Genomic DNA, 14,355 nt, shown 5'->3' with positions numbered 1-14,355 from the left:
CGGGCATGTTGACAGCTGTCATTATCCACTAGGCAGGCCACAAACGTGTCTTTGGTTTGAAAGTCTTTAATATTCGCCGTAGCAAAGAAAAGGAACTTCCTCCGACACTGCAGATAAAGTGGGTATATTACTCTTTGTCCCTGATTCCCTGTTCCATGTTCTTGTGTTTGCTGGTACATACATCGAAAAGAGAACGATAAGTTCTGATAATCAATCCCGATAAGAAGATCTGGCGCTAGTCCGGACTAGTCGAGAGTCTAAATCAAATTGCTTGCGGAAGTCAAACCCTCCAACTCCAACCTCTTTTGTACTTCACCACACACCCACCTTCTACTGACGCTGGTGCAGCGATGGGTGATGACCAGTCATTAAGGTCGACAGTGGCTGAAAATGACATTTCAGCAAAGTGCGCCCTTGTTTCTCCCAACTTACAGTTCAATTTTTTATGGCTAACCGTGCCGAATTGATTAGATGAACCCTCGGCCGTTCCGGCGCAATCCTCGTACGTCATTTGAGTAGACGCCCTGGCATTGCTCTACTGATAAACTAATGAAGCAATGAAGTCTATCCTTCACTCAGGGATTTCTTCTCGGACAGCTCTCCGTTGTACTACTGATCGGTGCCTTCATCAAGTTCTTCATATTCGGCGAAGCTCCTCCACCGCCGTCCCGCGGCCTTTCTCACCGCGCCTCAACCCACAGACGCTCCAATTCGATCTACACCATCAACCCCAATGAGGGAACCTCTAGATCACTGAGGGAAAAACCCTCTACGTCCAACGTTCTTCGTCCGGTGCCGTCGTCCGCTACCAACACTCGATCCATTCTTCGGAAAACCTACTACAGTGCTATACCTACGAATCCCTCGGGGAAGCACGGCCGCCATAGAATCCACCATTCCTCTCATCAGCCGGAATCACTGGATTGGTTTAATGTATTGATCGCACAAACTATTGCACAGTACAGGCAAACGGCGTATTTGTTGAAGGATGACCCTACATCCTCGATCCTCAGCTCGCTGACTGCCGCATTGAACAACCCAGAAAAAAAGCCTTCCTTCATAGACAAGATCGCAGTGACAGATATATCCTTAGGCGAAGAGTTCCCAATATTCAGCAATTGCCGCATCATTGCTGTGGACGACCCCAACTCTGACGGTGGAAGGCTTCAGGCATTGTTAGACGTCGACTTGAGTGATGACAATCTCTCTATTGCTGTAGAGACCTCCCTTTTATTGAACTACCCCAAACCTTGCTCAGCCATTCTCCCAGTGGCTCTGTCTATTTCCATTGTACGATTTTCAGGGACATTGTGCATATCTCTGGTCCCAGCATCCACGCCTCCCCTTCACACACCGTCACCCTCACCGTCACCCCCCACTGCAGATGGGGCTGTCAATGCAGGAATACACCCTACCAATGGGTCAAGAGAGCCTACTCAAGAGGCACCGAACGCACAAGAAGAGTCTCCACCAAAGACCAGCCCGAAAAGCAACGTCGCATTTTCATTTCTTCCTGATTATCGACTTGACCTCTCAGTGCGGTCACTTATTGGCTCCCGTAGCAGGCTTCAGGATGTACCCAAAGTCGCTCAATTGGTGGAGGCTCGTGTTCATTCATGGTTCGAGGAACGGGTGGTAGAACCCCGAGTGCAGGTGGTAGGCTTGCCCGATCTCTGGCCTCGCATGGGCCGGACAGGCGTACGGACAGGGGAAGATTCTGAGACTGGCTCTAACGCAGCATCACGGTCCGCTATGTCTGCCGATATGGGGAACTCACTTCGAGCCGATGACATCGGTAGGGAGCCAGACGGGCTGAGATTCCGAGGATTGGGGGCACGGCCACCGTTCGACAGTGTCTCACGAACGAGTAGTTTTAATGTCGAGACAGGTGGATTTCGCAGCCATAGCATGACCCGAGAGGGGAGCGGTGGTGGCATGAGTGATGACTTTCACATGCCCGGCACTTTACCTGGAGGTGCGGCCGCTAACTAATGGCTTAATTTTGCTGATGTGTACTAACATATGTTTTCACAAAGAGGATCTTTTCACATAATAAGCGCGTGTATTTTTGTGTACTACGTGTGCATAGCGGAACTGAATGCTCATCATGAATCTCATTGCTTTGATATATACACATTCAATCATCAAATGTAGCCATGCCAATCACCTGGAAAGATGTAGATCATGGAACATATCGAGCCTTCCCAATATCCATACTTTGGCCCCTGGTCCTAGCAAGCCACCCGTTTACTTTGCAGCCACAGCACTTGTGCTGAGAGTTCCAAGATATGTCTTCCGGTGGGGGTTGGTATCGACATCTTCGCTACGGTTCAGAGGCGTCCACTTAGGTTCTTCCTGGAAGAGGCGCATAGCCTTAACATACTACAAATACATAGTCAGCAGCTAGACGTAATCTGAGACAACTGACACAAACTCACGTTCTTCTCGTCGGTTGTGAATCGGTGGTAGATACCGGCAGGAAGGATGATTAGGTCGTCCTTGCTGAGCTGGATACGGACCCATTCATCATCCTGACCGCGCACATCGAAGTAACCCTCACCATCGCGGATGTACCGGATTTCCTCATCCTCGTGAAGGTGCTCAGCAAAGAACATCTTCACCTTCGACTCGTACACATCGCCCATGGTCTGTGGAGAAACGCACACCTCATCGCGGTTCTTATATCCGCGCTCCTTGGCCAAAGCATTGACAGACTCGATATCAGGGCAGTAGCGGTAGAAAACTCCGAGAGAAGCGAGGTAGTCTTTGGAGACAGGACGTCCAGAGTCATGGGGCTCGCGCTGGTCACCCTGTGACGAGATTAGCTACCGTCCTCCTATTGTGATCCTGACGGCGGCGGGCAGCGTCTTCGGAGTTGTTGAACGTACCGGCTTGTTGTCGTACCAGTATGCCTTCATCGTGACTTGTGGTTCTGACTTTGTTTCAAAGGATGATACTTAAGATGATTTCCAATTACCGGTGGAGAAGATACTTCAGGAACAGAGAAGAGCAGCTGTGGATGAATCAAGAAAAAAAGGACCGCAAGCCAATGGTCCGCGGGGTTGAGAAAATCGAGCCCCCGCAATTGGCCAACGATTGCGCAACGATCGAGGCCTCTGTCCTCACCGCCCTCGGAGTTAACGGCCATAGCGTGCCTGCACGTGATGCGTATTAGCTAGATTTTCTGTTGAGTTGATCGGGGATTGGGATTCTTTCTACGATTTGACTCTCTACCATATACCTCGTCGTCATGGCTTTCCGGGTGCGGTCAGTGACTCTTCAGCGATGGGGTCACGGCTCTCGCTCCCGATTGCTGGGTTCAGTTCGCGGCCTGGCCACTGTCTCTGATGGTTCACGGTATGCCCTTGTCTTCCCTATCGCTATCCCTCTTTTCAGGATTCTACATTTAGTTCATGGCATTAACGCTCGTGGTGCAGGCCATACGATGTCGTCGTCATTGGAGGTGGACACGCTGGCTCGGAAGCCTGCGCTGCGGCAGCTCGCTCGGGTGCTCGCACTGCGTTGATCACACCGTCGCTCTCTAACATCGGCGTATGCTCGTGCAATCCAAGCTTTGGAGGAATAGGAAAAGGCACAATGATTCGGGAAGTTGACGCAATGGACGGTGTTGCAGGACGAATAATCGACAAGGCGGGTATCATGTTTCGGATTCTCAACAGATCAAAGGGACCTGCAGTTTGGGGGCCTCGCGCTCAAATCGATCGTGACCTGTACAAGAAGTACATGCAAGAAGAGCTACTCGCGACTGAAGGGCTGAGTGTTTTGGAGGGGAAAGTTGCGGATATAGTGGTTTCAAAAGAGGGTGTGGAGGATGTGCCAGGTGCGCAGGGCAAAATTGTTGGAGTAAGGCTGGAGTCTGGGGAGGTCATACCTACTAGCCGAGTGGTGATCACAACAGGGACCTTCCTGGGCGGAGAAATTCATATTGGAATGACAGTGTACCCGTCGGGCCGCATGGGGGAGGCCGCTACGTTTGGACTAAGCAAGTCCCTCCGTGAAGCTGGGTTCCAGCTTGGTCGTCTGAAGACCGGAACTCCTCCTCGACTGGATGCGAAGACGATCGATTTTAAGTCCCTCGAAGTTCAGAAAGGCGATTCACCACCGCAACCATTTTCCTACCTGAACAATACGGTTCAAGTCGGCGACGAAGGTCAGCTCAACTGTTGGATGACCCATACTAACGAGGCCTCTCACGACATTATCCGTGCTAATTTGGATAAATCCATCCACATTCGCGAAACAGTCAGAGGACCAAGGTACTGCCCTTCTCTTGAGTCGAAGATCATCCGCTTTCAGGACAAGCAGCGACATCTCATCTGGCTGGAACCAGAGGGATTTGCGCCTAACGACGTCATCTATCCTAATGGAATCTCTATGACTGTTCCGGAAGACGCTCAGTTCGCGATGCTACGGACCGTTCGTGGGTTGGAAAACGTGCGCATGCTTCAACCAGGTTATGGAGTGGAATACGACTACATCGATCCTCGTAACCTCTGGCCTACCCTGGAAACGAAACTGATCAGCGGACTTTACCTCGCCGGCCAAATCAACGGAACAACCGGATACGAAGAAGCCACGGGACAAGGTATCATCGCCGGTACCAACGCTGGTCTATCCGCTCAAGGCCGGTCGCCGCTCACGCTTACGCGGTCAGACGGGTTCATTGGAATCATGATCGACGACCTCATCACCAAGGGTGTATCTGAGCCCTACCGTATGTTCACAACGCGAAGCGAGTACCGTATCTCCACGAGATCAGACAATGCGGATCTACGCCTAACACGAATGGCTCGCAACGCGGGTGTCGTCTCCGACAAACGCTGGCGACATTTCACCGACACCGAGGCGCAGATCAACGAGCTCCAGACTCTTCTCGCCAACACAAGAATGTCCTCTAACGCATGGTCCCGTAGAGGCTTCAAGGCCCGAGTAGACACTTCTATCCGTTCAGCACTGGACCTCCTCTGTCTCGACGAAGTCGAAATTGATGCCTTAATCCCGCACATTGAATCCCCCTCCGGAAAGGTCTACACCCCCTCTTCCTTTGCCCCAGAAATTCGAAGCCGCGTTGCTATTGAACGCCGCTACGCCCCGTACGTCGCACGACAAGAGACAGCGGTCCGCAAGTTTTTGCAGGACGAAAGCCTACTCCTTCCCCCTGACCTGGACTACTCCAAGGTTAAAGGCATTAGCACAGAGGAAAAACAGGCTCTCGAACGCGTCCGACCCGTCAGCGTTGGTATGGCCCGACGGATTGAAGGTGTCACTCCCGCAGGTGCCATACGTCTACTTGCTCATGTTAGGAGAACTGGTACACCCCCTGCGAGTGAGAACCTAGAAGAAACCCCCGATGACATTCTACAACAAGCTCCTTAAGTCGAGAACAATCTGGTACATAATCACACACATCACTTACGAAGATGCACAGTTTGCAGTTATATTTTGGATATTCAGCGGCAAACACACTAGGCGCAATGGACAAATTCAGGGATGGGGGTGTCTGATATGAAAGGGCTTGCTTGGCTTCCGGTCCTTAGGGAGAATATTCCGGAGAAACATGTATAATATTCTGTATTTTTCAAACTTCTCTTTTGGTCGATTCTGACGGGTCATGGACGTGTACATAATATAGGAATCACCTCACCTCACTATGTGCAGCAACGCGATAGATAAACCATTAAATTTACATACCTTTTTCATGTTATTCTAGGACAACATTTTTATTCCCGCTGACTAGAGAATGTTAAAACACAACTCCAAGAGAAGCTTATGCACTCTCACGCTGAACTGGAAAGACTGTCACAACACATGCAAACCGCTTCCTATATGTAAGATAGATGCTTAACTAATATACATGTGACATACACGTATTGATGCGATATATTCAATTAGACTTCTTCACGCTGGCCCTTGCCAGGCGCTTTTGTACTTCTTCCTTTGTAAGAATCTTGACTGCGTCTCTGGAGAAGACGTAGCTCATTCCAGACCAGATCGTGGTGGCTGCGACGAGGTATCTAAGTTTTTCTGTTAGATTTCAATTTCAGTTGGAGAGATTATCATGTGTGGCACATATTCAATCAATATACAAAACTGAAACACGAAAGGTTAAAAAAAGAAAAGAAAGAAAAGAAAAGAAAAGAAAATAAGACTAATAAATAATCAAAAAATAAAAGGATGAGAAAAAACATACAACAGGAGGGATTCGCTGGTGGTCACCCACCCAACTACTAACCTCCCGGCGTGTGGCTTAAGTACGGCTGAGCGGACGGGAAGCCCTGTTCTCCACACCCTATGGTCGTATGTGCTTGTTTTCTTCCCGAGAAGGCTTATATTGCCGGCTCATGCTATTTTCTTGCAGCACAAAAAAGATAGGAAAAGGTGAAAGGGAATGATAGACAATAACTGAGAAAGTCCACTTACTGAAATCCGGTCATTGCTTCTCTGAGATTCCATGCGTCTATGGTTGCTTCCGGGACAACAGGCAGTGCAATGGCAGTACCCACAAGTAGCAGCTGCAGGGCGGTGTTGACCTTGGAGATCGTCGTGGGTTTGACCTCGGCGGAAGGGAGAGAGAAATCCCAATACCGTGCCATGGTTTTGGGCGGGGGAAGTGAGATCCAGCGATAGTAAATCGCGGATATAGCAAGGCCGACATCACGACCAAGAATAATGACGGCGAGCCACACTATTTGAGCAAGTTAACATCGCTGTACATGTCGGTATTTCCCCCACATAGTGGTCAGTGAGTTGCTTACCCGGAATGGAGCCGTTGACTGCTAAACAAGCGACTCCAATAGTCATCAGTAGCTTATCAGCCATAGGATCGATGATCGTCCCAACAACCGTTTGGAGGTTATATCGCCGCGCAATGTAGCCATCAACGAGGTCGGTAATTCCAGCATAAGCGAATAGGGCCAACGCAGCCTGGTGATAATCATGGACAAGGAAATACCCTACGAGAGGGGCGGCAACCAAGCGGGTCATAGTGAGAATATTGGGAATCGTGTAGATGTTCTCGTGGCTGGAAGGTAGGGGAATGCGAGAGAGAATTGGAGATTTCTTTGAACCAGTTTGAGATCTTATATCACTTAGTCCCCATGAAATCATGAATGCAATGCGAATAAAAACAAGACATTGATGAAAATTCCGTGTAGACACAACACAGGATATTTAGAATACCTACTTTTGTGCATCAGTCTGGTCAGAGGGCTTCTCGGTGGCATGCCATCTCCTTTGAGGACCGAGACTTTGGCGCCAATGAGACGTCAAGCGCAGAGTCGTGCAGCCGTTGTTGTTCAGGGATCTAGGCGTCTGTCAGACCAATATCCCCTTCCAAGCACGGTTAACTTGAATAAGAAAAATCCCATACTTGCTTCGTAATGAGTTCGACGGACCAGCTAATGTGAAGATTGAAGAACCGCGAAACTCCATCCGAAAGGCCGACCATCCTTCCCGCACGGCAGCAGCGTTTCCGATTGACGGAGGTGCAATGCCATTGAAAAAGCGAGGACACTGTCGAGACGCGCGAAGAGGCGCCAGCACAAAAGATCTTGCTGCCATAATAAAAGCTCGATATTGGGAGAAAATGAGTAGATTATAAAGCCAATCAGGTCAATGAGTGAACTGCAGTATGGCACTGGGGGAGACCTGCGCAGCTTCCAACTTCAAAGAGGAACGTTCACTTAAGGAATGTTGATCCTTTGCAAGAATAACCAATAGTATACAGCTTCGATATGTTGCCAGGAGGCCAAATCAGTTAATCCATGAACTGAAATCGAAGGTCAATGCTCCGCAGGCCAAATTCATATAACAGAGAAAAGCAATATTACCAAGTCCAATTCAAATTCCCTTCCGCGGAAACTAACAAGAAAACAAAGAAGGTATCAAAAAATGAAAGACGAAGTAATCCGTGGTTACCGATAACGGTTCAAGCTATCCGATGGGGTGATATAGAAGTAGTGGCAGCTCGATGACCGAGTTCCGCGACTCCAACCCGAGGGAAATCTCAAGGTTAGCAGGAGCGCAACTTACAAATAGTCCAGGCAATTGCCATTCAAAACAGGCCTGAATGCAATTGGCTGGGGAGCTGCCACAGAGAGATATATCGGGTAGAAAATCCAAAAGCACGATGGAGGCTATACAAATCGAGGCTCGTGATTTGAGGAAAACGTCCGCGGAACAACAGTTGCTCCGGAAAATGTCATGTGATGGGACCGGTCAGCAGTACGACTAGTCGATGGCATTTTGACAGTGACTATGACAACGATCATGATCGAGTCGTAAGGCTGACAAGTAGTGCAAAATGGTGTAATGGGTAGTTGATCAAGCAACGTTTCAAGATCTCCAGCTGACTCATTACAGATGATAAAGTTCATCTGCTCTGATGCAGCAGATCGACCTTTTCTTGGCATGCTGCTATATAAATCCGCGCGGGTCTCATCTGACTTGCCTGCTCCCATCAGTTCTTCTCACCTGATAATAAGAAGAGCAGCTGTTCACACTACTGTCGTCATACTAAATGACTCCCCAAAATGAGGCGACACGTATAGAATGCCTTTACCCCGGACTTTTAAGCTACTCCGTAGGAGTGCTCTAGCCGTTCACTATAGTGTGTTACTCTATGGGTAGTGATAGGACTTCATGACTTCACCATGGGGATATGGGATGACGGTGAGGATCCGGAGCCGTTTCCGATGAGGAACCCGAACCTGGCCATGGTCACTATAGACCGTCCTGCGGCTCCAGCACCACCAGGAACTCCATCGCCTCCAGCATCAAGACGGCCAAGTGCACCGGAGCACCCATCAACGGAGCCCTCTACAGATCCAAATCTGGCCCACCCCCGTCTTATGGTTAACAGAGCATGTATTTACGAACGTCAATTACCGGGAGATGCCTATATCACGGCTCACGTGCAGCGCCTGCAACACGGGTTTTACTCGAGCCCAGCCGTCTCTGATCAAGACCTCGACCATGTTGACTTCCTGGGTATCAATTTCGTTTTCCACTCTCCCAACACCCTTACGCATCGCTTCAAGGCAGCGACCATCCGAGCCTCGATCCACAGTATGCGAGAGAATTCCAAGCCCTCCACTGCGTCGCAAAAGCCCCATGCCTACCGGTCCAGAAATCCACGATTTCTCAAGCACGCACCGCATCTCCTGTATGGGGCTGTTTCACCTGAGACGCTTCAATGGAACTACAGTCTCTCTGGATCGCTCGGGGTAGCTGAGCTACCCCTCTTAGCCAGCATCTCGCCCTCCGGCGGCATGAATGGACGGTACCGACGGTACGAGATGATGAGAATCCAGGGCTCAGTCCGGTCATTGAAGAGCTCACGCGGGCGGAAGTTCGACGTCGAGGCAGGGGAGATTGTCTGGTCACTGGAGGAAAACAACCTGCAACGCTCTGGTCTGCCACGGGAGTTCACGTTCGCCATGTTAATCCAGAAACCGCGCGCCGACAGCAGAATCCAACTGGTGCTGGATATCGAGCCGGTCCTGCAGTGCAGCTACTTCAACTACCCGACATGGTGGCTGGATCTCCCGGCGTATAAACCGATTCCCCGACGGTCGGTGGACTTTCGAGTCGAAGTTGGGCAGCGCTTTGAGCCCCTCACGCCCAATAAAGGATTCAATTTTGCTACCTTGGAGAGCTCGTTCGATGATTATGTACACATGCCAGGGAGAAAAGTCACCACCGGGGTGAGTCTAGTCCGCCCTTGACTGGAACAAGTCGGTCAAGGATATCTCCCAAAGTCCATAAAAGCTCACATAGAAGCATAGATACCCCTGGAAGGCGGAATCGCCCAAGACGATAACGAAATCCGACGTGAAGTCACCCGAGATTTCGCCATGGTCGAACCCGTTCGAGGGATCCCCCGAGCGCCATACATAGGATCAACACCCATTGGGACTACAGGCAAAGTGCCCGGGAATCGGAACGGAGTCAGCAATATGCTACCAATCCTCGATCCGGGGTCTCTCTCCGTGCGGATCCTACTCGACAACAGCCACGGGCACAGCAGCCAGCTCGCGTCGCATATCTCCGCCCTGCGGTCGAACAGCAACATTGCGAAAGAACGAGATAAGACGCAGGGTCAAGCGCCTCCCCAATCTCCCGCGACTATCCGGGATAAACGATCATCGACGCAGTCTAAGAAAGTGCAGATCACGCAAAGCGTGTCGGATAATCAAATCATGAAGCGTAGTCGAGGCACCAAATACAATTGACTTTTACACCCCCTTCCTTCCCTCCCAGCATCCAGAAAGTATATTCTATGCTTTGTGTTTGATGAATGTATGTACAATAGACTCCAGCAATGATACGCAATGACCCCCCAGCATAAAAGCGACGTGAGACCAAGCTCCTAACCCCAGTAGAAACTCAAATCCATGCGAACGAGAAAGACCCCAAATCAAGCCCCCTCCCCACTATGCAAGTATATAAAAATCACATACATACATACATACATGAATACATAAACAACCAACCACCAAGCAACCTAATCTAAACCCCTAAAACCAAAAGAGAAAATAAAAAAAAAACCAGTAAATGATCAAAAAGCAAGAAAATAATAAAAAAGAAAAGAAATAAAAAAAATCAACCCCACAAAACCAACCCCCCAGTCAATAAGACCCCTACATAAGAAAACACACCAAAAAAAAAGGTAAAAAAGAAAAAAATCCATGACACAGACTAAAACCCACCCCAGCCAATAACCCTGGGCCCCGTGATCGGCACCCCAGAAACGGTACTTAATTGCCATGTGAACGCACGTCATTGGACAGGAGCCGAGTGGAGCCTTCGGGATAAATGGAAAGGCCCACATTCGGTCATGATCTGCATCCCGAAAGTAATAAGTTATAGGTATATTAACTCAAAATTGAAAATGGGCGGAGGGGAAGAGAGAGGGGAGACCCTGACCTTACTTAACGCATTTGGATTTAAGTTAACTTTTGTATCCTCTGTTCTGCCGAGGGTTTGTTTTGTTTTTCTTATTTCTCTTGTTTCTTTTAAACTTTGATATGTAGGGATGTGTATGATACTGTGGCTGGTGAGAGATTCTGTCGGGTGAGGTGGATTGGGGTATGGAACCTTGGTTCGTCGGTTGCGTGGATTTGTTACGGTGACATCTTCAATTTTTCTCTGCTGTCTTGTTCTGTTATCCACTGTCCTTGATTTCAGGGTTGAGGTCGTGTATAGCATTGTTGTTTGCGTAGATGTAAACGGGTCATGGTTGACATTCACCAGGGTAACCCTAACAGAAAAGACAGACCGACGGGAGAAAAAAGGAGATGGTATCAAGTTATGGAGAAAGGAAAGCAAAGAAATACAGATAATTATACTTGAATTGACCCTACTTTTCCCGAATACGAGGAGCCGGATATCGATCGAGTCGAACAGAAAACCACCCACATGTGCATATCGTGAATTGAAACAAAAGAAAAACATGAACGTGAGAGATGCAAAAAGAGTCGTCCCTCCCAAATGATAAGATACCCGCGAAAACCATCCATCACAAATGATACAAGAGAAGTAAACGTTTCTCATATACATCTCCTGCACAACGCTGCTTCAGTACCCGAGATCATCTTGCAGTCGACAACGGCCCGGGCACCATCGCAGAAAGGGCCCGAGAAAAGACACAGGGTAATAATATCACCAGCTCCTCGCTGAACATCGCATGAAACACTCGCAGAAGGGAGTAGAGATAAATAGCGAGGCGGTTCTGCAAGCCAGCGTTGCATCGAACCGACTGGTAAACCTGCGGCTCGCGCTTCCATATACACCAGAATTCACGGCATCCTCCCACAGAACACAGTAAGGATATGATCATGACAAATAACAAACATAAAGAAAGGAAGAAAACGAACAAACAAATACCACAGATAACCGCCCCAAACCGTGCCACCCAAACCGACCCATTGATCATAATCACATTAGAGCGACACGCAGAGAAAATTGCTTCCAGAAAGGATAATAATAACGAAAAGACACCACCCAAACGGCAGAAATAGTACGAACGAAGGCTAGAACTAAAGAGAGGGAATTTTGCAGTGCATCACATCATCGTAGGGGGAATAACACGAATATAACGTTCGAAGAAACAAAAGGAACCACCGGTATCTCCTCTAAGAGCAGTAATCATCCGGGTAATCATCCGTAGCATATATGCAGAGTCTATTCCCAAATTGCCGCCCTTCCGCCGGAAAGAGAAAAAGCGTATAACGTGAGAAAAATTAGGTGTTAAGAATAAAAAGAGGGAAAAGAAGAAAAAAAAAAAAAAACCAAGTAGAGGGGCTGGATCAACAATGATTATACCTGCGGTTGAGCTGGAGCAGCCGTCGTCCAAGTGGAGACAGGGTAGTTAGCATGAGCCGCTGGAGCGGTGGCGCCCACATAGTACGGATGTCTGTCGCCTCCGGTGTAATAAGGGGTAGGAATTGGATTCGACTCCCGACGAGGGATACTAGGGTCAAAGGCCGCCATGCCGCGCTGTTCCACAGAATGGTGCGACGCCCCATCCAATTGCCCCGCTAGGCTGAAACTGTTACCCCGTGAATATGTAGCTGGAGTGGCAGGGTCCATCGGTGAGGTTGCATCGGTTGCAACACTTCGCGAGGAAATCGAAGAGTTCCGATAAGCTGAGGGGCTGTGATCCGAGTGGGACCGATTACGGTCACTCAAGGAGCTCGGCATAGCCGCGCCCATGGCAGATGAAATGGACGACGAAAGAGGATTATGGTTAAGCGCATCGAAGCTCGTTCCATACTGTGCTGGAGCTCGGAACTGCGGATAGTCGTCGGGTTTCTGTGGGATCTGGGTCGGAGCTGATGGAGCAGGAAGATAAGGATTGGGAGCCGGCTGTGCAGGGATTGATCCGGCCATTGAATACGCCGTCATCGGCGCCGACTGTGGCGGATGGGTTGCCGCATAAGGGTTCGCGTGCATATAGAATTCGGGATGAGGATTCGGCATGCCATACCCTGAGGGAGCCACCAACTGCGGAGGACGATATCCGTACAACGCATGAGACGGGTCATTTAGATTCTCCATGCCGCCAGTCTCTAGATCATCAATGGGAGCCCGGAAGCTTTGCTTCTGGGTCAGTTCTGCCCGGGGCCTGATAAATCTCAGTGATTCAACCATCGACGGCGGGTTTAAGATACCCCTCATCACATCCTCCACGCTATAGTATGACACCAGATGGTGCGTCACACCGGAAACAGTCACACTCATCGTCTTCTTGACCAAACCCGAGTCCTTGAAGCCGTATGAATCCACCAAGGAACCGACTAGCGCTCTTTCCACATCAGACTGGTGCGATCTCTCTCCGAACGTCCCGGTTGACGAAGGAGAATAGCCTTGGCTACCGTTGCTGTCATGGCGTGGATAGGGCTCCCCGGGTCTGCTTGGAGGTACCGGCCGTCGGTTGGCCTTCTTCATCGCTCGCTTCTTCTCGCCCGGGGGGAATGGCTTTTCGAGCTCTCGATAAACCAAGAAGTTGCCCAGAATGCGACTCGGACTCCAAGTGACGCCGTCTGTCCATCGCTTGATTCCCGATGAGTTTTCCTCGTAGATAAACACGCTTCCGCTCCGGACCAAATGTCCACGCTCACGATCGTGAGGTCGGCGGGGCACATGATGCAGGACACCGGTCAAACATGCCTCGAACAGGATTAATGCATCTTGCGTTGTCGCAACGTACCCCGTGAAGGTAGGCTCCAACACCGTGGTGGTGCCGTTGACCATTGTTTATGGTAGTTGTAGGTTCGAACCTAGTTCAAAGGGGGCCAGAGAGGTAAAATCGATCAAAGTTAAGGCCACCGCTGATCAAGGTTTCGCGGGCTAAATGGTTATTCAACAAAGTAGTCACTCCCAACCCGCAGAAAGGAGGATAGCATACACAAGACCCGCGATTTCTCTGAATCGCGACTGCCAGAAATGTACGGTTAAATAAATCGATGATAAGCTCTCGCACTCCTGCGCTGTAATCACACTGGAGAAAAACTGGAGCTTGGAGAATGGGAAAATTCGGGAGGGGGAGGCAAATGTCCAGTCGACCTTCCCGGGGCGAAGTTTAGGAGGGAATGACAGGTTGATGGGGAGTCAAAGCGGACGGTGAACCGTAGAAAAGGGATGATGGCGCAAGTTTAAAATCCCCTCCTCTCAACGAGTTGAAGGATCACCCAGACGTGGGCGACCCGGATCGACAGCAAGCACGGGCCCGTCCTTTTCTTTGCCCAGGTCTTTCGTCAGGAAAGAAAGGTTGGATCCGGAGAGATTCAATCACCCTAAGCAATTACTGGGTCGACCGGAGCTCTGGTTCCA

At 49.7% G+C, this 14,355-nt stretch overlaps 6 protein-coding genes across 6 annotated transcripts; 3 read left to right on the top strand and 3 right to left on the bottom strand.

The window, feature by feature from the left end:
* The first annotated feature begins 175 nt into the window (after positions 1–175).
* Positions 176–3,065, top strand: F9C07_2284912 (maintenance of morphology protein 1). The gene is made up of 6 exons (XM_071510729.1): positions 176–406; positions 472–502; positions 564–1,975; positions 2,037–2,382; positions 2,439–2,810; positions 2,889–3,065. The coding sequence occupies exons 1-4, from the start codon at positions 391–393 to the stop codon at positions 2,051–2,053; spliced, it is 1,476 nt and encodes a 491-aa protein (XP_071364432.1). The 5' UTR covers positions 176–390; the 3' UTR covers positions 2,054–2,382; positions 2,439–2,810; positions 2,889–3,065.
* On the bottom strand, positions 2,248–2,918 carry F9C07_6169 (1,2-dihydroxy-3-keto-5-methylthiopentene dioxygenase; the record flags this gene model as incomplete). The annotated part of the gene is made up of 3 exons (XM_041292948.1): positions 2,248–2,382; positions 2,439–2,810; positions 2,889–2,918. 3 exons carry the CDS (start codon positions 2,916–2,918, stop codon positions 2,248–2,250), a joined length of 537 nt encoding a protein of 178 aa, XP_041147715.1.
* Positions 3,066–3,250: 185 nt separating the features above from the next.
* Positions 3,251–5,397, top strand: F9C07_6170 (putative mitochondrial translation optimization protein; the record flags this gene model as incomplete). The annotated part of the gene is made up of 2 exons (XM_041292958.1): positions 3,251–3,357; positions 3,438–5,397. The coding sequence occupies 2 exons, from the start codon at positions 3,251–3,253 to the stop codon at positions 5,395–5,397; spliced, it is 2,067 nt and encodes a 688-aa protein (XP_041147714.1).
* A 254-nt stretch (positions 5,398–5,651) lies between these two features.
* F9C07_1664506 (phosphatidyl synthase) lies at positions 5,652–7,899 on the bottom strand. Its single transcript, XM_041292947.2, has 6 exons — positions 7,851–7,899; positions 7,391–7,789; positions 7,205–7,324; positions 6,777–7,099; positions 6,442–6,706; positions 5,652–6,035 (listed from the first exon to the last, which is right to left on the bottom strand). Exons 2-6 carry the CDS (start codon positions 7,579–7,581, stop codon positions 5,906–5,908), a joined length of 1,029 nt encoding a protein of 342 aa, XP_041147713.1. The 5' UTR covers positions 7,582–7,789; positions 7,851–7,899; the 3' UTR covers positions 5,652–5,905.
* A 640-nt stretch (positions 7,900–8,539) lies between these two features.
* Positions 8,540–10,253, top strand: F9C07_2070308 (uncharacterized protein; the record flags this gene model as incomplete). Its single annotated transcript, XM_041292957.2, has 3 exons — positions 8,540–8,564; positions 8,650–9,725; positions 9,807–10,253. 3 exons carry the CDS (start codon positions 8,540–8,542, stop codon positions 10,251–10,253), a joined length of 1,548 nt encoding a protein of 515 aa, XP_041147712.2.
* Positions 10,254–12,339: 2,086 nt separating this feature from the next.
* F9C07_2071416 (gluconate transport-inducing protein) lies at positions 12,340–13,776 on the bottom strand (the record flags this gene model as incomplete). The annotated part of the gene is made up of 1 exon (XM_041286412.1): positions 12,340–13,776. The coding sequence occupies one exon, from the start codon at positions 13,774–13,776 to the stop codon at positions 12,340–12,342; it is 1,437 nt and encodes a 478-aa protein (XP_041147711.1).
* Between the last annotated feature and the right edge of the window lie 579 nt (positions 13,777–14,355).

This window comes from Aspergillus flavus, chromosome 5, assembly GCF_009017415.1.
Source record: "Aspergillus flavus chromosome 5, complete sequence".
In the NCBI taxonomy this organism is placed as follows: Eukaryota; Fungi; Ascomycota; class Eurotiomycetes; order Eurotiales; family Aspergillaceae; genus Aspergillus; species Aspergillus flavus.
Note: the sequence above shows the minus strand (reverse complement) of the source record. Positions and strands in the feature narration are given on the sequence as shown.

What these genes read in the sequence shown, in the direction of transcription:
- F9C07_2284912 (XM_071510729.1), top strand. An exon ending in GCCGTTCCGGCGCAATCCTC is followed by an intron (nt 503 to 563) that starts GTACGTCATTTG and finishes GAAGCAATGAAG; the next exon opens with TCTATCCTTCACTCAGGGAT.
- F9C07_1664506 (XM_041292947.2), bottom strand. Translation starts at nt 7,581, where the DNA reads ATGGCAGCAAGATCTTTTGTGCTGGCGCCTCTTCGCGCGTCTCGACAG. An exon ending in AGTCAACGGCTCCATTCCGG is followed by an intron (nt 6,707 to 6,776) that starts GTAAGCAACTCA and finishes TTGCTCAAATAG; the next exon opens with TGTGGCTCGCCGTCATTATT. An exon ending in GAAGCAATGACCGGATTTCA is followed by an intron (nt 6,036 to 6,441) that starts GTAAGTGGACTT and finishes AGAAAAACTTAG; the next exon opens with ATACCTCGTCGCAGCCACCA.